Source organism: Spea bombifrons, chromosome 5 (genome assembly GCF_027358695.1).
Source record: "Spea bombifrons isolate aSpeBom1 chromosome 5, aSpeBom1.2.pri, whole genome shotgun sequence".
Lineage (NCBI taxonomy): Eukaryota > Metazoa > Chordata > Amphibia > Anura > Pelobatidae > Spea > Spea bombifrons.
The window spans coordinates 5497437-5524469 of NC_071091.1; the positions used below are offsets into that span (position 1 = coordinate 5497437).

The 27033-nt window shown below is 42.6% G+C and overlaps 1 protein-coding gene across 2 annotated transcripts in view; it reads right to left on the reverse strand.

Moving 5' to 3' along the window:
- The window catches only part of PRKAG2 (protein kinase AMP-activated non-catalytic subunit gamma 2), an 84204-nt gene that overhangs the window by 41812 nt on the left and 15359 nt on the right, over positions 1 to 27033 (reverse strand). The window contains exons 1-3 of one of the 2 annotated variants that reach the window (XM_053468309.1): positions 18680 to 18870; positions 12156 to 12227; positions 10792 to 11074 (exon numbers count right to left, since the gene is read on the reverse strand). In XM_053468309.1, coding sequence (XP_053324284.1) covers positions 10792 to 11074; positions 12156 to 12227; positions 18680 to 18724 — 400 coding nt within the window. In that variant the 5' untranslated portion in view covers positions 18725 to 18870. Of the gene's footprint in view, positions 1 to 10791; positions 11075 to 12155; positions 12228 to 18679; positions 18871 to 27033 lie in introns of those variants that run through there. The other variant, XM_053468308.1, reaches the window with a different exon arrangement.

Genomic DNA, 27033 nt, shown 5'->3' on the forward strand with positions numbered 1-27033 from the left:
ATTATTTCTGAGATTGTTTTGGGGCCGTTCCACGGTACCAGGAATGAAGCTTCTAATGCTTCATTCTTGCACATATCTGTCTTTAATGGAACAAATTAACCATTTAACATCTGGGTTACTATCGGGTTATTGAGACAGGGTGTAAGTATCTGTGAGTGTTGTGTGAATGAATCATGCTTTCCTAATTCTCTCTCCGTATCATCTCGCTGCCGGCCCGTATCAGTCTGCCGGCCGTAGCGCTGCTTGTGCTGCCATCTAGTGATAATACGGGGCGTTACACTTTTATACATCATTAAAACGTTTTTTTTTCTTCTTTTTTTAATTAATATGATGAAAGCCGTCATTTTGAAAGATTGGCCAAGTTTATAGGTCCATAACTGGATCTGGACAGGTTTTAAACATTAAATGTCAGCCTGAGGACTCAAGTCCACCGAATGCCACAATAATATAGCCCCCCCCACCAAATAATTTTAGAACACAAATGCCCCAGGGCTCACATCTTTAACCCAGCGCACGCTTACAGAAGAGTACAAAAAGGTACAAAACACACACATAGGGTCCTGGTCCTGAACCCCCCCAACATATAAAACCCCAGCCAAATCTTCCAATCCGGTAGCCCTCAACAGATATTTAGATGAATTGATTGCAGATAAGCCCATAGGCCCACATATCTGCTGGGGCAAAATTCCATGGGGCAAGTGACCCGCATTACGCATTATAACATAGTAGCAACATGTAACTTCTTTTAAATAAGGGAGTGGGCTGCAGAGCTGACATTCATAAATTGCTCAATCACTTTCCTTGCCCATACTATATGCGCCCTAATTATTATAAGGACACCCCCCCCTGCATTAGTCCCGTGTGCGTGTTCCAGCACACAGTCTACATGTGTGACTGCATTCCCTTCCTTGGATGTTAGCAGAACGCGAGATACCGACCGCTGGCACGGAGCCCGGGACATTTTTTTACCAGCTGAGACAATTCGAACCTCGCAACATTCCTTTACTGCACATTCTATATCACAAGAAACCACAAAATGATTCGGGGGGGGAAAAGTCTTAGCGCCAAACCATACGTTCTACGCCACGTTATGTACGATGATTCATGCGATATCTTATATAATCTTATTTAAAACGTAAGAAATATATGTTATGAAGCAATGCCGTATCTTTAACAATTGTTAAAGGACTCATTCTAGCCTAGCTAGCCTGGTTATAATTTGCTGAGGGTGATGTGAGTTGCAGAACAAGTATATGTGAATAGTTACAGTTACTCAGCCCTGAAACGCAGCAGTTTGTTTCTTTAAGACATATATTGTATGCTGTAGAATATCAGGCACACATATATCATGACGGATACATTTCTTATACCCCCCCCCAAATGTTTGGGAAATATTTTTTTTCTTTTTCAAAGATTTATGGATGATTTATTCAGGGGTATCTTATATTCTAAATAAAACAGTAAGACTTTTTTGACTTTTTTTCTGTGGGGGACACAGCATAGAAATATTAATATATTAAATATTAATGATTTTTTTTTGCCCCTGTGGGCATCTGCACAATAAATAAGTAAAAAAATACAAAAAAAAGGTCCAGGGTTTTATTAAGCCACAAATCCCCCTCGTCCCAAACCTCCAGGAAAAAAATACAATGGATACCCCCTTTTTGGACCACGGCATTGGGGGCATAAACAGCAGACGCTCCAACCGCAGAATAGTGGAGGGTCTTCGATTACCGTGTCAAAGTACAGGGGGCAACAGAAACTGGGAATCTCAATAAATGCCCCACGTGCTACTTTCCTTTCCAGTACTCCTGCCACAGACGCTGGGTTTCCACCTATGGAAGTTTATGGAAAGGTCTGTGGATGAGCTTTTATTTCCCGGGAATACCCCGGACCCTGTCCTGCCTCCTGTTTGTACAAGCATTTAACTTGCCCCCCCCCCAAATCTCTGTGACCACGCGGAATGGCTTTGTTGCCCCCCCTACATACCTGGAGGCCCACCTGGCTTGGCTTTCGACCGGTTGAACGGGACGGCTATCTCCGATTGAATAAAATGTTCTGTCCAACGCAGGGGTGAAATAACACGCCAGGTCACAGCCCACCTTTCATGCGCTGCCAACCCGCTTCTGTTTGCAGTTTTAAAGGTTAGGTTGCAATTTCAGCATCCCGGCCGCAACCAGGTTTATATTTTTAAACAAAGATTAAAAAAAAAAAAAACAGCTGCTTCTCCCTATGGGAAAAAAAAGGTTAAAGTACTTTTGGTTCTCAGACACAAATAAAATAATCATTTTTACATATGATGGGGGGGGGGTTTGCAAATAGCACACAGAATTATAGATGATGCGCTTAATTGTAAGCTCTTCTGGGAAGTCCACGGCCAAAGGAGAAAAAACTGTCCTGAAATCCTGCTGATTTCTCCTATTTGAAGTCCCAAAATTACCAGGACAGTCCTGACGGCTTGACATATATCCTGGCTGTTCCAACAAATGTCCCAATTTGCCAATCACTTAGCATACAGAGTGGCCAAATCCGACAAATATGACCCCCTTCTGTGAGCATATGGGGGCTAATAAACACTTTTCAATAGTGTCTCCCCGTTTGAGACCCCAATTTCCCCGTTCCTCTCTCAGAATGTTTGGTGGGTATGAGCGTGCTACATTATCATCACAGCGTTCTATAGCCCTAAATAAATTTGCATATAATAACTTTACAAAATGGATTGTCCCGTAAATGTCTTTGTTACTTATGGGGGGCATTCTGCATTAAAGTGCATATAATGGCAGAAATCAGATCCCAAAGTCCCATAGAAAGGGTCCCATAGCCCCTCTAACCTCTAAACACACTCTTTCAAATAAAAACATGGATTTTGAGGCAAGCAATCTGGTCGTGTCCCGTCGCATGTACTGTACTTTAACATGTAGTAAGACATGTGATTTTAACATGTATTTGGTGGCTGTTTGGGATTTCCCAACCCTTGCAGTTTCCTTTTTTTTAAATGCATGGGAAATATATGCTGAAGAATAAGAAGCGCGGCTGTACTGCCCTCTAGTGGTCATTTAGGAACTGCGCAGACTACAACTCAGACTACAACTCAGCAGCAAATGGTTATTTAAATCACTTTGCTTTTGGCTGAATTCATTAGTTACTCATTAAACATTCCGAACGACAGTTATACATTCATTAAAACCGAGAAAGAAAAGCCTCATAACACATAACGCTCATACTGGTGCGTACGGACACACCGACTCTCAGCGACGGGACGCGGCTACATCACGGACATTTGTTTCATTTAGAGTGTTTTCTCTCCAGCTATTTCACATTATGCACTAAGATCTCTGGCTGCTGAAAGTCCTCATCAATGTACTTAAGTAGCAGCAAACCTATGAATATCTCATCACAGCTGGTCTGCTGCCCCAGGCAGGGTAGATGTGAGAGAGAGTGCTTGGTGCTACATTTCATAGCCTTACCCTAAATAATAGGGAGGCATAAGCCTCCCCCAAAACACATTTCCCCCGATACATTTCACTCATTGCTGACATCACACGTAAATACTGCCCCCCAGGGTATTTATATTCTACAGCATACAATTCCCTCCTAGCATTTAAGATCTAGACTGTAAGCTCCTGTGTGCAGGGCCCTCCTCACCTGTTGTCTCTGTAAGTCAAATTATTATGTTATATATTACTTGTTATGTCCTGTCTACCCATTGTACAGCGCTACAGAATTTGATGGCGCTATAAAACAATAAATAATAATAATAATCATATCACTATTATCCGTTAATTTGCCACCATTTCCGAATGTATAGTTCTATACAGTATATAGGCTTCACATAAGCTATTTATTTAGTATATTGAGTTATCTCTTCCCTACTACTAATATGCTGTCCCAGGTAGCGTTTGTTGGGGTTGGGGGTTTGGGGGGGAAAGAACTTCAGGACTGGAAATTGATCAGATGTCGGCTCTGTCACATAAAGAATTCCCCCGTATGTATTTATAAGGGGGCACCGCATTAAAATGCACGTGATGGCCGGAGCGTCCCAGTAATGGTAACTGAGCATCCCAACCAGTGCTTTCCTCACTGCCGTATCACAGCTAAAAATCTATGCTTGAATACAGGTGAGCCCATTCGCAATATCTTTACTCGCTGACAAGCTGTGGCTTTCTTAAGAAATGTTATAGTGGCTATTAAAGGGTTAATATTTGAACCCCAGCCCATTAGAGTCCCCATGTATAGGTATGTGCCCTTCGACCCAATATTTTAATCTGGAGTCAGACCGGACGGCGTCGTGGTAATTCCCTTTAAATGATGACCCGCAAACTGCTCCAGAAGGCAGCGTTGCTGTTCTGAGATTGCAGGCGTGCCGAGGAGGACAGAAGCCTCTCCTGTCCTACAAGCTAAATCTGTATACTTCATTAAAAAACAATAATCCCGGAAAGCTGGCAAAACATGAGAGACGGGCCCAAAAAACCAGAAAAAAAAAAGCAGCTCGGAGCTCCTTAACAGCAAATCATTTTAACTGCTTCTTGGCTATAATCGCCCCCCATCCCCCATTCACACACTCTTACACTCATCAGTCTGTACTATGGGGTGCGCCCGCTTCATGGTGCGGCAGAAATGGATTTATAAATAAAAAAATAAAATATTCTAATAAACACCAAATAATTTAATGCCATCCAACTTTACAACCATAGCCATGATAACAGGAGACCCCCCCCCCGACTGTCACTTTCCCCAAATCCTATACGTTAGAATTATCTTATATGTGAATTCCGCTGTGGTTTGATGAGATATAAAGAATCTTGATTTAAATTCACGTTCATTGTACTCATTTTTGAGACATCAGCTCAGTTTGTGATTTCGTGGTTGTTTTACATGGCTGGGGAGGTGGGGGTCTGTGAAGCGCGATCACTAAATAAACCAATAGATTGGCGCCTATGGATATGTAATAATCTATACAAATCTTACAGCATTTCAAATGACTTTTGTTTTAGACGCTGTGTTTAGAGGTGAGGTTAAGGGGCAGAGATTTACTGAAACTTTGTATGTAACCTCGTTAAAATTATTTATGTAACTGTTTAGGAGATTTATATGAATAATTGATTATTGGCACAGATTAATGTATAAAACCATTTCTTGTTGTTTTACACACATTATCGGGGCTTTTAGGGCTGTAGAACCCCGTGATACCCTCATACCCAGCAAACATTCTGAGTTCCCTCAGCACTGTATACAGTAATATAACCCCCAGCGCTGTATACAGTAATATAACCCCCAGCGCTGTATACAGTAATATAACCCCCAGCACTGTATAAAGTAATATAACCCCCAGCGCTGTATACAGTATCATCCCCCCCAGTGCTGTATACAGTATCATCCCCCCCAGCGCTGTATACAGTAATAACCCCCAGTGCTGTATACAGTAATATAATCCCCAGCGCTGTATACAGTAATAACCCTCAGCGCTGTATACAGTAATAACCCCCAGCGCTGTATACAGTAATATAACCCCCAGCACTGTATACGGTAATATAACCCCCAGCACTGTATACAGTAATATAACCCCGCAGCGCTGTATACAGTAATATAACCCCCAGCCCTGTATACAGTAATATAACCCCCAGCGCTGTATACAGTAATATAACCCCCCCAGCGCTGTATACAGTAATATAACCCCCCAGCCCTGTATACAGTAATAACCCCCAGCGCTGTATACAGTAATAACCCCCAGCGCTGTATACAGTAATGTTGGTTGGTAACAAAAATCTGTTTTTTATCTCATTTTGTTCCAATAAACTCCCTTTATCTGCAGACCTGGAGCCGCCGTCAGTCATGTGATATTTTGGGTGACTTTCCCGGCTCAAACACCACACTGAGCTGATGCTTTATGGCAATGCTAATGAAGTCCGTCCCTCCATAGACTTTCATTAATCAGAGAGTCCGACTGGGAGATTAAGACCGAGCCGGCGTATCATTTATCACAGGCAGTATGATAAGGAGAGGAGCGTGAGCAAATGGCAGCAGCCTGCAAACAGTTTTATTAAATGAATAGCAGTACAATTAACAGTTAATTGTATAGTAAATTGGAGATGCAATTTATATTGCAGCGATTAAAAATGCCTTAAGCTGCAACATGGCTAGGAGAGGGTTACTGTAAGAATAAAAACCAAACATCGAAATTACTGAGAAGAAGGCAGATGGGAAACTGAAATGTAAAAGAGAACAACTTGTAAACAGGAACTGCTGAAAGATTCCATCCCCTGTAACAGCCGAACTAAAAATACTAATTGCTAACATGTGCAACCCGGTTTATTCCCATCATTCAAACTATTTCCCGTACATCAATCTCTATACGGTCCTGCAGGAGTGCGAGAAACTCATTTATTTATGAGGGCCTAGTGTTTAAATAAACCTTTGAAGATTCAGAAGGTTTAACCCCATAAAAACCACACAGACACTTTTATAAAGCTTTTTTTTTAGATTCTGTTGCAGCAACCTATCAGCTTCTTCCTTTGCATCACATGGTAATTAAGTGTTCCAAGCAAAAAATAAGAATGGAGCAACATTTTTACCTGATTAAATATGTAAGGTGTTGGACATTCATCAGTATTCGGTGGAAGAACAGCTTTTCTGGAACAGCAGGCAATTTTTTTTACAAAAAAATCAGCTCAGTAATTAATATTCATTTATGTTGAGCAAATACATATTAGAAAGTCTGTCACTTTATTCTTTACTCTGGAGTTTTAATCACATAAAAACAATATAGCTGATGAGTATGAATGAGGAGGATGCAATGGTAACAATACAGGTGACTAAAACAAGCTAGCTGTAGCTGGAGCGATAGTGGGGACTGGGCGAAAGAACGCTATGTAGAATGGGACTGGGTGGAAGAACGCTATGTAGAACAGGACTGGCTGAAAGAATGGGACTGGGTGAAAGAATGGGATGTAGAACAGGACTGGGTGAAAGAATGGGATGTAGAACGGGACTGGGTGGAAGAACGGGATGAAGAACAGGACTGGGTGGAAGAACGGTATGTAGAACAGGACTGGCTGAAAGAATGGGATGTAGAATGGGACTGGGTGAAAGAATGGGATGTAGAACAGGACTGGGTGAAAGAATGGGATGTAGAACGGGACTGGGTGAAAGAATGGGATGTAGAATGGGACTGGGTGAAAGAATGGGATGTAGAACAGGACTGGGTGAAAGAATGGGATGTAGAACGGGACTGGGTGAAAGAATGGGATGTAGAATGGGACTGGATAAAAGAATGGGACTGTGTCATTCTCTGCTCAGTGGCCACCAACATCTAATACATCCAGCATTGAAAGAAAAACGCAGACTGAGAGGAGCAGGTCAAGTAAAAACCCCATCTGGCGGCATCTACAAACATCCCAAATGTTTCAATATTTTAATAGTTAAAATGACTGATATTTTTGGGGGGTTTATTTACAAAATAACAGGACAAAAGGGGGCTGAGCTGGCCCTGTATACTGAGAAACTCAACAGGCGAGAGGACTGAAGAAACCTCAATGATTTAGCTATACATTATACAGGGCCAGCCAAGCTCTCGCTACAGCAGAAGCTCACTGGGATTGGCTCTTCATAATTTATATCAGCCGGACCAATTGGTTCTTTACTGCTATCCCTATCTCAACGTTAAAGCAACGTTTAAAGCTGCTGTTCCACTTAAAGAAACATTAATTGTGCTCTATAGAATGTTAAGCGACTAACTGTTAGCAGATGTCATTTCATTTTCATTTCTAAAGCTTTCATTACAAAAAACAAAACTCTATATCTGAAGTTTTTCCAGTTTTTTGACATAAACCTAACAATGCCTATATTTTAATTAAACTATCCCAAACACGGTGCAAATTTGACACAAATATCTTTTTTCCCGGAGTTTTTCTAGCTATCTATGATAAATAATTATTCTTATCTGTTTTTACATCACCTGAGTTGGATCCAGAAATGCGACCATCTCAGGTGAAGTATAACAAGCAGCAAAGCGTCCCGTGAATTATTTATCTTTGAGATGTTGACAAAATAAGAGCCTAAATAATAAAGCACAGGTTCTTGGATGACGCGGAGCCTACGAGTTAAAAGGAGGACAGATCAGGACATGAACTGTGGTTGGAAGTGGAGCAACAACCTACAACCCTAATAAAGCATATCTTATCATTATCATAATCAAGAGGGAATAAAAGTTGCCCCCAACCTGAGTCACGCGCCAGTTATAGAACATTATCCTCCATATTAATCATAAGATATGATAAATAAATGCTAAGCCATTTGAAAAGTGTTTTGTACTCTGTTCGTTAACATAAATGAAGTGATCATGCAGACTTAAAATGTATAGCTAAGCTTAGGGGCGTCCAACCTGCGGTCCTCCAGCTGCTGCAGGACTACATCTCCCATAATGCTCTTTCAGCTAAGAGCTGGCTGAGGAGTATGGGAAATGTAGTCCGCAGCAGCTGGAGGGCCGCAGGTTGGACACCCCTGATCTATGGTATATATATATATATATATATATTTTAGTTAATACTAAATTATTGGAGGTACACAGCCGTTTTGATTTGATTAGGACGTTGCTTGGTTAGAAGGACACGTTAAAGCAATATAGACGCTCCAGGTTTGACCCGAAGTCTCCGGGTTAAGCACTTCTTTCCTGATCTCCAGGTCGCTTACTTTTTTCTCCAGGCTGGGGGAGTGGTGTTAAACCACGCCCCCTCACCGCCCACTTAACCGCCTACTCAAAACAATTTAGGACTAGCCCTGCCTCTATGTGAAGCTAGCCCCACCATACCAAGGGCTAAGTTCCCAGGTCTAATTATAGGGTCATACACAACCACCGAGGCCCCCTTTCACACTCTCATAGCGTTCACAGTAACCATGGGAACCTGAAAGCCCCAGCTCATGCTTTCTTTAATTAAGATAACATCTTCTCTAAAGCTGAGCCTAAATCTAAAAAAATGAAGTTAAATCCGATTAATCTGAATATCCGATTAGTGTGAAAAAAAAAAAAGCTCTCGATTTAATTTCCAAAGACCTATAGCCCCTGACGCCCCAGCGCGATTTACACGTTAGAAATAATCCATGTAATTATGCATGCTTAATGCCAAATAATAATGGAAGATTTCATATATTCACAATATTTAATTTTGGGCCATGCAGGGCTGTTTTGATAACATATCTCCCAAGTGTCACTGTTCTGGGGGTATAGTCTCTTGTTGGGACCCAAATCCTTGATTTATAAATTATATTATGTCTAAGTATATTCATATATAATATTTCTCTAGTATATTAATAGCTACCAATAGGCTACAGAGTCACATAAAGCTCCTAAAACAAAGAGCCATGATGGGATTAAAAAGGATTTGCCTAAATTGGGGTACTTTGATGTAGTTGCAGGCTATGTAATATACGGTCATAAAGCGTGATATGCAAGTCTGCATTAACACCAACTCACTTTAACTCCATACACTTACATTTATACACACTGTCTCCCTCCCACCACTAACCCTCAGCTCACCTCTGACACTCTAACACCATATGCTGACACATGCGCATGCTAACACGATCTACTAACAAGACATATCAATGCTAACACAATACACTAACATACATGCTATCACCATACACTAACATACATGCTAACACCATACACTAACATACAGACACATACATGCTAACACCATACACTAACACAGGCTTACACCAACACCATACGCTGAGACACACACACACACTCTAATCCCATACACTTACACACCCATACACACATACACACGTTCACTCTCTTGTCCCCTTACGTTGTGCTGAGCTCTCCATTCAAGCTCCCGTGCTGCCGCTGCCCTACGACAGAGAGGTCATGCAAAACAAATTACGTGACCCCAAGGGGCAACTCGGTTACCGAGGTTCCTGGGTGCCATGCACACCCGCATTAGAGCGCCCCCTACACGGTCCTGTACATTGAGTAAACAGGACATAACAAGTAGCGCGTCACATAATAATTTGGACTTACAGAAACCAAAGGTATAAACCATTCTGTATAAAACGTATCTTTCATGCGCAGACACGCTCTGTGTGCAGACATTGCTTGGAAAGAGGACTTAGGGAGTCCAGTTGTATTGGTCTGTGAAACCAGTAGAGTAAAAGCTGGGCAAACTGGAAGTTATTTTCATTCTGCTGGTATAAATAGGTGCCGGGGGAATGTGCTGGCTGGCTGTCCCATTCATTGGGTATTAGGTTCCAGAGATCTGTTCCGTTTCTGCTATTCCACTGAAAGTGCTGCTGACCCAGCAAACCGGAGCGGGTCAGCGTCCCAACCAAACAACAACTAAACCGGCTGGCACAACAGTCAACAAACATCTTTGTATTTGAAAAAAAACCCAATTTTTTTGGTGATTTTTTTAGTTTGAAAATCATTATTTTGAGACTGGATAGAAACCATAACCACCCATTCAAACCTATCGCTTGCACTGGGGATGTTTTAAAGGTTCTGTTCCACGTACGCTGCAAAATGTAACACTTTTGAAACTAAATCTAGCACTGGTAATATCAAATACCCAAAACCTTTCCTAGAAATAATACTTCAATTACGTAAAATGTTGTTAAATTGGTGTTTTGGAGTCACCCGCCGAATTCCAATAAGAATGATGATGTTCGGTGACATCACACAGAAAGAAATGGAGCATCCATCTCCTAAGTTCGTAGTCTTGGACAACTTTCCCGAAACCCGCCTCTTAAGTCTCAAACCCATTGATGTTTGCACAACGAGCCATCCCTTACCTTTTCTTGACCTTGTGAAGAACTTGATGCCACCAGGCGAGGTAGATGCGTGTGAACCGGGGGATGAAGAGTCTTTGGAGGAGGACCTGAAGATGCCGCTGAAGCTCATCCGTCGAGGCGAGCGAGGAGGTGACTCTTGATGTGGGAATGGAAACACAGTTTTCGGCGACCCGGGGCTGCACTTTGACCTAACCGGTGCTGACAAAGGACTGGATGGTCGGTTTTGAAGACCTCTGGGGAAGAAGCTTTTCGAAGGGCTGCCGGTGCTGCTGCACTCTTCTGTCTGCCAAAAAAGAGCGCACTTAAAGGGACACTTCACAAAAAAACATTAAATATTGAGTTTTGGAAGCAGACAGGACATACGGATCCTTTACTGTTGTTCCACAAGTCAACAATTTCTAACTTGTGTCTTTCTGTTGTACAGCACAGAGGATTTTAACTTATTGTCCATATCATTTACCATCTATCTAAAGAAGATACGTCGGAGGTCCTGAACGCTTAGGTAACTTTGTCTCTTTTTCTACGTTGACCCAATAAAGCGTATCAACTTCAACTAAAGACTCCATCTTCTCTTGGACCACCTCGACTACATCCATTTTTCTTATAATCATCTACAATCACGTTTAAGAGTTCACCTTAAAAAGGAGTCAGGGATCTAAGCAGGGGAAATGGTGCCCTGACCATGGCATTCAAAGGTTTAAAGCGTCGTTTCCGGAAGGGGTTAAGGCATTAAACAGTACTACAGATGATGTTTCTGGAAGACAAACGCGCGTTCCGGATCTCCCACCGGCTGGCGGTGTGACTTTATTTTGGAGAGCCTTGTTAGTGTGGTTATTGGCGGGGATCTGTTGTGTGTTCCTTGTTGTGTATACCCGGAATATGTATTTTATTTCTCTGAACTGAAATTCGAGGACATCGGAGGATTCTTGGAGTCGGTTTTCCACTGATCCCTGATAATGTGTATAGAAACAGCAGGGAACGGCTTTATAAATAAATTGTGTAAATAAATGGATTATTCATATTATAAATGCCTTAAATACTCAAATAATTGCCAGCTGCCCAAGGGATAAGTATCCTCAGGGGCCCCTACACTGCTGTCCCTTCCCCCATTCAATGCCCCGGCTGAGCCCCGTTCTGTAGGTTATAATAAGTTTCTGTGACACCCCCCCCCCCGCCTCGGGTGGTTTGTTCCATCGGCACTTCCTGTCTGTAGAGTAGGCAGGGAGTGCTTCCTGTGGCAAATTATTTGTCATAGGCGTTCGATTAGAGAGTCTTCCGGTTTAGTGGGATGCCCCTGCTGTGTGTACGATACAGATATATGTTTAAATAATTTATAAATAAAGGGCATTGTTAAAATAACCAACCTTTCTTTGGACATTTTTGTCTGAACTTTCCAGGTCTCCATCCAAAAATGGCATAGCAAAGGAGCTGAGGTCCTGGAAGAGAAATAACCATCATTTCATTAATATCTGTCTGATCGGGACCCGTCACAATGCTAATTAGATCTAATAAAACACACGGAATTTGTTTTCTTTTCATTAGCGGGGAAAAAGTGCCGTCCCACGTCTATGGTTAATTATTACAGAGCGTTGTTTGGAGGTACGTATGGCGCTGAGGACACAATGTTCGCTTGCATCGAAACACTCTAAGGGAAACATGTCTATTTATGACATGACCTCGAAAAGACATCGTATTTATACGGAACCAGAAGAAAAAACTCCCTCAGATACTCATCAGAAGATTAGGGTTGGTTGCGCTGCCAAGTTTGTAGAGACACAATTGTTTGGCAATTTGTGTTGCCAGAGGTATAGTAAGGTCATGAAGTTCACAAATTGTATCATCGAGTAGTATAATCCCGTGTCGCCAAACACGGCAGCGGATGGACTTTTTATTTTTGAGTAAATATATTTTGATGTAAACACGCGTAGTAAGCGTGTACGGTTCTCTGCGGAGCTTCAGGTTCAGCGTCGTTCATTTATCATTAACTTTGGACTCGGTATAATCCATTCTCAAATCCGAATTGGTACCTATGGCGGTGTTTCTCTCCGTCTTGTCTTCCGCTGCCCCCAACGGAGCAGCCTTTCACGGTCTCCTTAATCTTAGAGTTCTTGGGTATTTAGAGGGCCAAAAAGGCCTATTTTGATTAATATATATATATATATATTTTACTAAATAAGACAGAGTTATGTCAATGCAGGCATGTCTAAGAATAAGACACAAGCACGAAAACACAGGGTATGTCACTTTTTTGTTCATTAGCAATGGTTACATGGATTGTCATTTGCATATGGGATTCCTCATTTGCATACAAGTACTGCCTTAAAGCACAGCACAGGGTTGGGGCGCATGAGCCGAGAGTCCTAGTCTCCTGCAGACTGATTTGACCTGCTTAGCTCTCTTCAGCGCGATATAAGAACTGCTCTAAACCCAACGCATTGTGAATCTTGGACAGTAAACAGCCAATAATCCTTTATGCAAATGTTTGGCCAAAAGCCTCCATTGTAGAAGCTCGGTAGCCATTGTTCCTCGTCAGCCTCATTGCACTTCTTTGCTGGTCAGGATGAGCGCCAGGCTCCCCCTGTTACTTTGTATCTACATGTTGTAACCTCAAAGGCTCTCGTCTGTAATTTTTTGGTGACCCTAAAGCTGCTTGGTACCCAACCTCAGGTTGACCTCCCCGATCCTTCTTCCCTGCCTTGTGCGTATTCCCCAGCCTCTCTCACTCACCTTCTCTTCGTGGCTCTTCTCTTCTATAGCGTTCCTTTTCTTTACTCTGTTTGTCCCTTTTCTAGTCTTTTGTTTGTATTTACTCATAGATTACTGGTTCCTGATGTAAGGTTGTTCTGCGGTCTCCTTTGCTTGGTGTCTGTCTGCATTTCCTCTTTACCCATGTCCCTGCTTATAATCAGGTGATTTAGAGGTTGGCAAAAATAGGAAGGGATTTGGTCTGCAGTACCTTTGGGCTCCCAAAAAGTTCTTACGGCACAAAAATATTGTTCCAAGCAATGAGACTTTTACTGAAATTGTCAGGGTTTGGAGTGCAGCGAGGTCTACCGCATCGAGCCTAAAGCCGCTGGCTGGGGTGAGCTCAGGCCAGCGCGGGGCGCGGTAAACATGATGGGATAGCGGCCGTTTCCCCATATGTTGTACAGCGGACTGTCATGGGGGACATCAAAGATTAGGAAACATGGTATTAGGAAACGCTCCCTTTAAGTATGCCGCGGCAATAGGCTGTTTGCATTAGAATTCTGAACTTTGTCCCGATAAAAACAAACAGCGGCTTTAAGTTCTGGCTGTGGGCCAGGCTGCGCCTGTTAAAAATAAAGTGTTTTTAGACTCTTGGAAGGGCAACTTTCCCTTCAATGACACCTGAGAAAAATCATTCGAGTTACTGTCGAGTTACTGCAATGTCACGCGTTGTACACACGCTGCGCGGCCGCTCACTGTCCTTCTCAAATATAAAAATATATAAACTGTAAGAAGTTCTTAATCTGTCAGCGCTCTGTTGTGAAAGCGGTGTACACTTCCGAAAGGCTGGTGAATTTGTTCCTTCTAGATGTCGGACTGGGAGTTTGGGGAAGTTGAAGCAAAAAGTAACTTCAAGGACACCAAGGTCGGCTTCTCCTTTGTAATATTATAACTTGACACCGGTAAAGTTTAAAGTTTTGGTCCTTTGACTTGGTTTTCTGACGGCGTTTTTCTGTTACTCTAGGCTATAGCACTGGTGTTTCCATCTTGGTCCTACTTGGCCTATAGTCTGTGTATGATGCCACGTTAACCGGTGACACAAAGATTGATAACAGAGTCGATACTCCAGAAAGGGGTACGTTTAACGTAGTAAAGTGTAAGATAACGCATTTAGCACACAAAGCAGACCTAAAGGAACTTTAACGGATGCCGTTTAGAATATTATATATTCTATACATTCTATATTCTATATATTAGTGTCAATACAGTAACAGGAAAAAATGAGGAGGCTTAGAAATAGGAAAGGGAGAGGGGTACATAATAGAAACCAATCAAATCTATCAAACGATTTAAAAAAGTCCACAAAGGAAGGATTTTTAATAAAATGAGTACTGGCTGGGCTAGAGGACATGATTTAAATAGGACGGAAGGCTTGGGGGGTGATAAAATTCTACTTTATGAAAAGCGTAGTAGATACCCGGAACAGCCTTATCACAGTAAAAGAATAAAGATGTAAATTGGTTCAATAAAGGCAGATCACTATCTGTGTCTCTACTTCACAGTGCGTTGGAAGACTTTATTATTCTGTAGATCTGGTATTCTCCCTATTTATACACAAATAACTCAGTAAATCATCAATCATTTGTCATCCTTGGGCAAAGCCTAAAGGCCTGGGGGGCAGAAAATCCCCCTTTCCCCCCGATTGTTGTGGCAATCTCCTTAACTGATCAAGTGGCTGATCTTCCAGTTTGTGAAGATTCCAAGTTTATTAAACAAATACAATTTCTGTGTCTTTGAAAGCGAATTCCAGAACCTCTGCTAAAATATATACGAAAACAAAGTTGTATTTTCTCTTTTCCCCGCATTTTTTAATATATTTTTTTAATATTCCTATTATTCATGATGCATAATCCAAAAAAAATGCAAGTGAGATTGAATGCCATAAGAGATCGGTGAAGCTAATATGCCTTCCAGGGTTCTCATATGTTACAGATGAACGTCGGTCTTTCCATTAGAACGAGTGCAGAAAATAATATAACCGTTTCTATCCATAATATTATCCATAACGCCTTCTTAATAACGTAATCAATATCTATATAAACCGATAGCACGGGGATCTAACTACTTATGTGTCCTTTTTACTTACTTCTTATACCCTGAATATTATATTATGTAAAATATAATAATAATAATAATAATATTAATTATTATTATTGTTATTATTTCCGATAGTCACTCAAAGCTGCAATTGAGAATAACTTTTTTCCGGGGTGCATTTAGAGCCTTTTTGGTATATTGTGGTTTTTTTAAGTGCTCGGATCGGTGTGGTCATGGGGGCTTCAAAGACCACCATATCGTCATGGACACTAGAAGGCCGCCTCAATGTTAGACTCATAATGGGTTGTTATTCACAGTCCGTCTCCAATAAACATTGTAGCAGGAACAGATAATACAATTATACAGCCGGAACGTTCAGATAAAACCTGCGGCTCTTTATGGCCTTCGGAGAGAAAAGATAACGTTCACACCAAAATACGGTATGTTAAATCTGCTACTTTGTTGTGGACAACATCAGAACACCCGGTGACAACGCAACGAACCCTATAGACGGAAAAACAACCAAACCGAGACACTACATACGAGACATACATGCAAACAAACATATTAAACGGCTGTTAGAACTAAATGTCCACCCCCCCCACTCAAATAATTCCTAAAACAAGTAAAACTTTGCCTTGTTCAGATTTTTTTTTTCTGGCAACACTTAATTGTCACGTGACACAAAAAGCTAGCAATGATAGGCTGTTGCCATAGAAACTGAAAAAGCTTCTTAAAGGTTTTCTAAAATGACAGATCTGCTATGGTTCACTTGCTTGGTCTATTAGAAAGCGTAAGATGTGGAACAGCACCTTTAATTCATATCGGTTGTTTTTTTGTCGATAGGATTGCGTTAACCCCTCGTCTGTAGAGTGTCAGCTGGCTCAACGAGAGGTCTGTTATGTTTATTGAGGTTTGGCTCGGATGAAGTTTAAAGCGTGTAGTGTAATAGTAAGGGTCTTGTGTCAGTAGACAGACAGGGTCTCATAGATAAGAACAACCGGCTTTAAAGGGACCCTGCCCCCCCGTAACCCCAGGGGGGCTTTCATATCACGTTCTACAAGAACTATTTGTGTGGAAAACCAGTTTATTACGAATTAATTATTAAACTTAATATTTTCCTTTCTGGAGGCTCCGCGTTCTGACCCAGAAGGCCGCTAGAATAATTATTAAAGCCCAGCATTTATTCTAATTGGAAAGCATTCAAAAAAATTATTAAATGGCTTTTTTGATCTTTTGTTGCCCTAGTTTTGTATCCGGGGGACATTAAACCAGAAATGTTTGATTAAACAACATTCCATGGTATGAGCAGGGATTATGGTTTTGTGGGATTAAGTCATGGAGATAGCCGGCCGTGCATTTGCCTGGAGTTACGGGGTTTGGCAGATAGTGGCAGAGCCAGGTTCAGTGGCTCAGTACCCCGAGGCAGCACTTTACGCGTCGGTCAGAAATACGTGGAATGAACGTCCTGGAAAAAAATGGCTGATGTGGTAATCTAGGGTTTAGTGGATATACCCCCAAATTTTTGCCTGTTGTCAGTAATGCTCCATAAATCACGTTATTCACATAAAGTGCGGTGCTGTACGGATAATTTGACTTATTATCACTTTTTTTTCTACATGTTTTGTTAAATATGGCATTTCAGGGACAAACGGGGCTTTGCTCATTCAAGGCTGTTGATTTAAAAAAAACTCACGCTAATTCAGATATTAGTGACCTCCAGACACAGTGACATCCACGCCATCCGGCATTCCTTTCCACTTATTCACTATACGAATTAAAAACAACCATTTTAGCAAAATGTCTCTCTTATAAACCACTTTAGATCTGGAGTCACTAATGGGCAGTGTTGGACAAGGAGAACTTCTAGGACAAACTAGTGTTATGCCACGAGAGGGAGTCCTTGGTGAACGTGCCAAGTGGCTCCTGGCTTCCATGATCTGCCCCGCGTTGGCTCTTCATTGGTTGCTCTGGAAACCCAACTGGGAAGATTAAGAGCAATATGGGCAGAGGCGCTGACGAAATGAATGAGAAACGGAACGTGGATGAGAATGAAGGGCGTATAGAATGGTCAGAGGATCTGAACCAAATACATTTAAGAGTGATGATGAGATGAGGGGGCATCAAGATAGCTGCCAAGAAGCACGGCTCCACTAGGACTAGGCGTCAAGGTGCAAATATGTGTAAGCTGTATTTTATCATATTATCAGTATTATTATTATTAATAATAATGACCCAGAATGATACGTTCCATTTAGAACCAAAATAAAATGAATAAATATATTCTGGAGTTTTTTTGTGGACCCCGGAAAAAAAACATTTCTGAGACTAAGGATATATTTCATTTTATTCATCTACATTTTGAGAGTTAATTTACCTAAAATAGATACACCCCGGCCTCCTGTGGCAGGCTTCCCAGGGGCAGGTCATAAGCATACCTGGGAACTTTACAGCTCCGGCTACCCCGAGCCCCCCTTGCGGGATGCCGGCAGGAAGCCCCGCTGACGTCGGTGGGCAGCCCCGCTGATGCCGCTATTTAAGGGGGGTGTTGGCGGGGAGTGGGCTGTGTCACAATGCTGCTCCCGCGACCTGGAGCTTTCCGGTGAGATCCCGGAGAAGCAACGCTTTCCCCCGGAGTCTCCGGGCAAAACCCAGAGAGATCCCATGCGCCATTCCATCAAACATGCGCCATTCCATCAAACATGCGCCATTCCATCAGTTTAACGCAAACAGTTCCCTAAACAAGCAGCGAAAGCGCATAATAATGGCTTATATTATTATTATTATTAAAATGTTTAACAAGAAATATCACGGTAGGGGCTTTACATGCGACACACGCACCTCTTCTATGCCTCCAACTGGACAGCAAGTCCCTTTAAACTGTGAGTGCCATTGCATTACACTTCTTACCACCTGCACAGGGCTGGGAGCCAGTATGTACTACGACTGCTCGATGCATAACTAATCCTTCTGGCCACCCCAACACTATGTGGCTACGGGGAAGTTAATTACCCGTTCCCTACGTTCCCTAATGACGGGTAACTGTCTGTCAAAGCCATCCGCTATTTCCAAAACTACTCGCCCAGGCGAATCATTGACTTACGGATCTGAAATGTCCTGCGGCTCGCTGTGAGATCTCCATAGACATGGGTTAGGAGGAGCCCCCCGGTCCGGCAGCCCCCCGCCTCGGAACCCGTCTGGTACCGGCAGATGTAACAGGTGGGATCAGCGCGTTTTCCCGAGTTCCCGATACGAAGTACAGTACTGCGCGAGGGAAGCGGAGAGCTCGAGTGTCCTGAGACATTACGGGCGGCAGCTCCTCTCCGCCTCATGCCAAAAATGTATCACAGCTCCTCCAGATCCTGTTACATGTACACAGCAGCCGTCGGGTTAACCCCTTACTGCCGCCGAGCCATCTGAGGGAGCTGACACGGATCCCTGCGTGGAAAGGATTTAAAGGGACAGAGACACCTCTTTTTTATTTTAGGGGTCTGTAAAGCAAACCAAGGTCTGTTTTCACTAAAGGCGACGCTTTCCGGACATGAGTTTCACTATGCACAACGAAGGGCCAGCCCTGGAAAGTTTATTTTGCATAAAGCACCAACTCACCTGTGTTTCATGAATTCTTGCTGATTTAAAGGGGCGCTCGCACCGTCTTACGCACTTAAAGGTTATTTTCTTCCCTTTCTCCCATCTAGCTCATCTTTCCTATACCTTCTCCTCCTTTCTGCCAGTACTTATATCCATAAACATTATTATTTTCTGCTCGGCCGGCCCATCGCTGCGTTCACCTCCTGCTCTGTACATCGCTGCGGACCATGATGGCGCTATATAAACGAATAAATAATAATTTGCGTGCCAGAAAGACGCGGGGGCTACAAACCCTACCGCTATTGGGTTCAGGGAACGCGGCCGTACCCCGAAGGCCTGCCAATCAGTCAGCCATCCCCGCTTCCATTCATTGTGACGCTGCAGCTTTACTCTCCCTGCGGGTGTTTTATCCGTTTTTGTCTATACAGTAAATAGATCGCTGATGATACTGTAAATAAAGCACGTGAAAATAGAACAGTTACGTGTTTTCATTCAGCAAAAATACTCACTGCCGCTATTTTGAAGAAAGCCACGTGAAGAAGGTAATGACAGACGTAGGTATTCCTAAACTTTCGGTTTACGGAGTGGAAGTAACTTGGTGAGCGATACGTTAGGGAGGTCTTTAGTACTCTGATGCTCAATGGGTTAAGTGGCAGAAAGTCTCTCCTTATGGTCTAGAATTCCCATAAAGTGTTAGGATTTATCTATTTAAAATATGCTAAAATTTGTAAGCACCGTGGATGGTATGACCCAGAAATTCTCGAAATTCCGTTTCTACAGTAAAAAAAAAAAAAAAAAATTTCCTGTCACATGACAAAAAAGTCAATAAGTTCAAATATTACATGATCACATCATTGTTTCTGGGAAGGGTTTTGGACATTTAACCGTGCTCAGAATAATGTGTCTAATGTTGCGTTTTGGTTACAAAAGTCTTAAATTCAGCAGAGAAAGTGGGACAGCACCTTTAAAGACATTTTTTTTTTGCTTACAAAAGGCATCTCGTCTTGATATGAAATCATCCGTAATTTATTATTATTTGCTTTACATGTCCACATCCACTTAGCGACTCTTCTGATGGCTCCTCTAATGCGTAATTAGGAAACCACATGAACCGTAACCGGAGCCTGACTCTCTTGTCCTAACGATATAATCCAGATTAAGGACGGCCGCATGCTTTATGGAATTACCGCTCGCAAACAAAACACAAATGGAAATTTCCCACGTTATGTGGAAGCAGAAGTTGAGACTTTGCGATGGGTCGCATCCTGTAGGTAGGTTGCTAAAATTCTGTAAAAGAACTATGGTCCAAGCGGAAACGGCAACTTTGGCCCCGAAACACAGAGGACGCGGAAAAAAAGGACCCCGGATGTCACAGAATTACCCAGTCAACGGCCAGACCCATCGTCTGATTCTGAGAAAGCAAATTGCTGCTCACCAAAGGCCCCTCCATCCAACCCGAAAGGAGCAGTCAACAAGTCCCCAAAACGACTCGCCCCAACTGCTGCCCAAGGAACGTCTACCAAGGTGCTACTAATGGAGTGAATATTCAGGATATATTATTATATATTATTATATATTATTATATATTCATGTTTGCTTCATTTTCAGATGCATGCTTTGGCGTGATGCTGGAGTTGGACTTTTGCTTCGTTTACCTGTTTCTATGCAGGAAGCCTGCTTAACTATAAGGTGAACAGGTTCTATATCTGAGAATATATACATATACACATAAATAGCAGCTGACCGCTCCACTAGTATACTCCAAAAGGCACTTGGACTCTCATAGTTGTACGTGGCTGCACATAAATGCAAAGTGAAGTCCCGCTGATCTATGGGGCAGCTGTCACACGCTATCCGGTGTACCTAAGTATGCTTCCTGACATAGTAGGGGCAAGCGAGGGAAGAGGTGAAATGAGACAGGGGTCTAATGAAACCGAGGAGTATGCACTCCCCGGAGTCCCAGACACCAGAGAATGAAGTCGGGACCGCGGGAATGCACTGAGCTCTACCTCTGTCCTGAAAAGCTGGACACTGGTAAAGCTCAGGGGGATAGAGCGGCAAAATTGGGACTGTCTTGTGCAAAGTGGGAGAGTTGGAGTCATGATGTAATAGCCCATGAGTAATCATCTAGGTCAAGGGTGTCCAACCTGCGGCCCCCCCCCAGCTGCTGCAGGACTACATCTCCCATCCTCCTCAGCCAACCCCTTAGCTGAAAGAGCATTATGGGAGATGTAGTCCTGCAGCAGCTGGAGGGCCGCAGGTTGGACGCCCCTGATCTAGGTTAAAGACAGACAGACAGAAGGTTTGCTGTCAAATAACTGCATACGGCACATTTACAGGGAAACGCATGAGGATGTTGACTGTCCTGTTTTAAACGTTCTGCAAGGACTGCATCCCAGCTCCGGCGCGAGCCAACTTTACCCATATGATTAACATAAATAGCTGATTGTATGGAAAATCCTGCGCGAGGACAGACACTCAAGTACCCTGATGACAAGGCGACTCTTCTTAGCCCCGTCCCATGGAGCGTTTTTGGGGTTAGAATCAAGGTGAGCCATTAAGAAAGCGCTGTTCCTTTAAGGCTGTAGGACAGTCTCGGGAGTAAAAAGCTCTATAAAGAGCTGAACTTGCACAGAAACGCAATATTGTGAAGTATTTAGCAAGGAAGCTTGGCGGCTAAACAGTTAAACTGTAGTTTCTTGTTCTCCACAGATAATATTGTGTAACTTCACGCCGAGCGCGGCCTGCGGAGAGTTCTGCTTTCTTCCCGCCGCAGACAAACGCTCACAAGAGGGAAACAAACTGTGAGCGTCGGTTACATCACGGAGGGAAGTGGGAGGGACTGAGCTGGGGGGTGGGGTTAGCCATGCATAGGGGGTGGGGTATGGGCCAGATTGGCGAGCATGAGCCGGCCCCTCCACCAGAACCAGCTGGAGCTCCACATTCATTTATCCCCCCAATACCTATAGAAATGAGTTGGCGAGGAGAAAGAAAGCAAGGAGCCAGCTGGTTCCATCTCACCCCACCACCTAAACACCATAAACCCGTCCACTTCCCATCCGTAAGACATATTTATTTTTCTTTAAAGGATGCTAGGACTTGTTGTGCGCGCCTATGGGAGCCCGAGATATCCTTCAGAGCCTGGCTGAGATCTCGTAGGAGTCACCATCATTTCTTGCTTCCGTTCTAGAAGCGTCTGGGAGTTACGAGCCCCTGGGCAGCCCGCCGGAGATACGAAGGGTGCTTAATGCTCCGTCGCTGTGAAGAGAAGAAAATGACGGCAGGTGCTCCAAGTGGTTTAGGGGGAGAGGGAAACCAGGTCCTCAATCTTCTTCTTCTGAGGCTACACTCACCCTCTACGGGGATATGGAGACTCTTCCTTCCCTCCCAGGTTGAAGTCGAGGAAGGGCTGGACCGTCCAGGGTCTCTTCCGAAGAGGACACTCACTGAAGTCTCCGAGGAGGGGTGGTTGGCACAAGCAAAACTTTTATATAGTTTTATAGCGCCATCATATTCCGTAGCGCTGTACAATGGGTAAACAGGACATAACAAGTCGTATATAACATAACAATTAGACATAAAGAAACAACAGGGTCCTGCTGAAGGGAGCTTACATCTATATCCTCTTATAACCAAAGAATTAATTATTAACCCCCCAATTACTGAATTGAAAAGAAGCATTCTAGTGACCCAAGTGCATTAACCCTTTGAGTTCTAGCACACAGAGGAATTAACTGTTTCCAAGCGTTGGTGTGATTTTCCATTGCTTTGGGTCAGTAAAGTGCATTAATAACAAAAAACCGCATCCCGTAAAGGCTACATTGTTACAGTTTGGGCGGAAAGCACGTTTCCCTTCTGCAGCGGTATTACAGCCAAACACTTTATATACAGTAACTTATTAATCATGCTATCGAGAACTTTGCCTGCAGGGAAATTTACACCAGCGGTGACCGGCTAATGATCTGAATGGCCAGTTAATTATTTACCTTGATTATAGATATGGATTTTTGGAGCTATGTTGTAAATTTCAATTGCTTGTGATATTAACTGTTTTTATGTTTATCTTCAAAATTAACAAAAAGTGTTTTGCCCTTGGGGATACATTTCCAGCAAAACGCAGAAGGAAGGAGAATCGCATTACCCAGGGCTGGGAAAAAAATATATAGCATTGGGCAGCCAACAGAACCAGTGTAATAAATACATCCATATAGAGTAATATCAGACAGCTGAAAATATTAGACACCTTATAGTAGAATGTAGGGGTTATATTACTGTATACAGGGCTGGGGGTTATATTACTGTATACAGCGCTGGGGGTTATATTACTGTATACAGCGCTGGGGGGGTTATATTACTGTATACAGCGCTGGCAGGGATTATTACTGTATACAGCGCTGGGGGGTTATATTACTGTATACAGCACTGGGGGGTTATATTACTGTATACAGCACTGGGGGGTTATATTACTGTATACAGCGCTGGGGGGTTATATTACTGTATACAGCGCTGGGGGGTTATATTACTGTATACAGCGCTGGCAGGGATTATTACTGTATACAGCGCTGGGGGGTTATATTACTGTATACAGCACTGGGGGGTTATATTACGGTATACAGCGCTGGGGGGTTATATTACTGTATACAGCGCTGGGGGTTATATTATTGTATACAGCGCTGGGGGTTATTACTGTATACAGCGCTGGGGGTTATATTACTGTATACAGCGCTGGGGGTTATATTATTGTATACAGCGCTAGGGGTTATTACTGTATACAGCGCTGGGGGTTATTACTGTATATAGCGCTGGGGGTTATTACTGTATACAGCACTGGGGGGGTTATATTACTGTATACAGCGCTGGGGGTTATTACTGTATACAGCACTGGGGGTTATATTACTGTATACAGCGCTGGGGGTTATATTACTGTATACAGCGAGGGAGTTATTACTGTATATAGCGCTGGGGGTAATTACTGTATACAGCACTGGGGGGTTATATTACTGTATACAGCGCTGGGGGTTATTACTGTATACATCACTGAGGTGCAATAACTGTATATAGCACTGGTGGTTATTACTGTACAGAGACGGCCTTAAGAGTTCTGGCGCCCTGTGCGGACTATTCCTCTGGCGCCCCCCCATCCCCTTCTCACTGCCCCCCCACTCTTCCCCTTCTCACTGCCTCCCCCCCGCCCCTTCTCAATGCCCGTCCTCTGCCCCTTCTCCCTATCCTTACTTACCTCGTTGTCGGAGTCTTGCGGTGGGAGCGGGAGGCGTCCGTCTTCCCGATCTGCCGCGGTGCGCACTTCACAGCATGAAACGCCGGCACCGCGACGGATTCACGGAGAGTGAGGGGTGCCGAGCGGTTGCTGCAAAACTTCACGAGCGACAACTCGGTGCCCCTGCATCGTTTTTTTGTTTGTTTTAACTTTATTTAACATCCTCCATGTTAAATAAAGTTTAAAAAAAACTTTAATATGGAGGATGTTAAATAAAGTTAAAAAAATAAACAAAACAAAAAAACGATGCTTTAATTTAAGTCCCGGGCAGGCGCCCATGTTGCCATGGCGCCCTTTGCGGCCGCACAGGTCGCACACCCCTAAGGCCGGCCCTGTTACTGTATATAGCACTGGGGGGGGGTTATATTACAGTATACAGCGCTGGGGGGGTTATATTACTGTATACAGCACTGGGGGGGTTATATTACTGTATACAGCACTGGGGGTTATATTACTGTATACATTGCTGGGGGGTTATATTACTGTATACAGCGTGGGGGGTTATATTACTGTAAACAGTGCTGGATGTCATGTTCAAGGAGATAAATATAACTTTCCCCTTTAAAAAAAAACAAGCAAACTTCCGCCTTCTCTCTCAAAGGAAGTGAAATTTTAAACAAATTTCTCCAAATCAATTACGCTGAATGACAGACTGAATGCACAAACTATCGGTAGTTTTAATAAATAATTTAGTGACGTTAAAAGCTGTGACACTTACAGGCATTTTCAGTCTAAAGGAACTTGACATCAATCAGTCTACAAAACTGTCTATATTGTGCTTTTTAACCTAGCAATTTTGTTCATTTTTACAAATGTCCAAAAATGAGGAGAGACCCCAACGAAACAATGGAAAATGAAGCATTTCATTGTTTTCGTTGCTCTAACGCTCGCACTCGCTCTCTGTCACACTCTTCCATCTTATTCTTCTGCCTCGTTTCTTCGTCTGCTTCTTCCCAGTATCAGCTCCAACTGGAAAGGGCAGAGAATGAAATTCACTGTCCGAAAAAACTAACGGACTAAAAACAAAATGAAAAAAATCTGGGCCTATAAAGTATAATAATTAATTACCCATTACTTATGGGTGTTTTATATGTTTATTGATTCATCAAAAGTGAATCAAGTATATTTTGGCACTTACTGCTGTTCCTATACACATTATTGGGGCTTTTAGGGCTGTACAACCCTCCTAGAAAAGAGGGACAGAAGGGGAGGAAAGAGGGACAGCAGGGGAGGAAAGAGGGACATCAGAGGAGGAAAGAGATGGGGAGGAAAGAGGGACATCAGGGGAGGAAAGAGGGACATCAGGGGAGGAAAGAGGGACATCAGAGGAGGAAAGAGGGACATCAGAGGAGGAAAGAGGGACATGGGGAGGAAAGCGGGACATCAGGGAAGGAAAGAGGGGTACAGGGATTTGGGTTACAAAGAGGAACACTTGTAAGCTCCTCCTTGTCTGATGTTTTTCATATACAACTTGTTATGTCCTGTTTGCCCATTGTACAGCGCTACAGAATATGATGGCGCTTAATTAAACAATAAATAATAAGCACTCAGAACTCGGTTTTCTAGCTTTGGACATTTTAGGATCAGCATTTCAAGGAGATGAGATCCTGAAAGCCTGTATTCTTGGTGATAAGGACTGACTTCCAAATGATTAATATCTCCTGTATTTCAAAGAAATTATTACTATTATTTATTTTAGTAATAATTATCATTAATTATTTACTAGAAAGAAGGAAAATAACAGATTTACTACCATCATTTATTTGCTGTTGTTTGGAACAAGGTTCAGAGTCCTAAATCTTTTATTTTTTAATAGGCTTTATCTACTTATTACGCCTCTGTCTGCTTCCACCGGCGCTGACATCCTTTGGTCTCATTAGCTCCACATGGAACAGGAGATTGTACCCGCATGCAAATGACATTTCTTCTCTGCAGTGGTTCATTTGCATACGGGGACACCAGAAATGAAGGATTGTTTCAACAATCATTTCGTTTTTTTAAAAAATTTCTATTATCGTATTAAAAGCACAGATAAATTCTCGTTTCTAGAAAAAAATTGATTCAATAAAATACAATTTTTGTATTTTTATATTTAATATATAGGTTTTTTTTCTTTAATATCACAATAAAGGCCATAAATAAACCATTTAAAAATAAATCATATTTTACGTAAAAAAAAAATGGACCTCCCCAGCCTCCCTTTGAATAAAAAGTTTACTGGTATATTAACTAAAAAGCTTTACTAATGACTTCCCTTCTCCTAACCCCTCCTACAACGGCTGTCAGAACCAATGAACGGCCGCTAAAGAGGAGGAGTAATGTAACGGGGAGGAATAACCACGCAGATACTGAAAACTTTGGAAAGTTACACTCGCCGCTCCCATAAAATACACATTATCTATAAAAGATTGACTTTTTTTGCTTATTTTTTTCTGTGCTATATTACTGATCACAATATTATTTAGAACATACATTTATTACAACGTAACAATGAATATCACGCCTCAAACAGCTGGAGAGTAATCGGTAAAATAACTCAGATGCCGGGCGAGTTCTAACTTGCCCGTCGGGCTACTAATTCCAAGCTC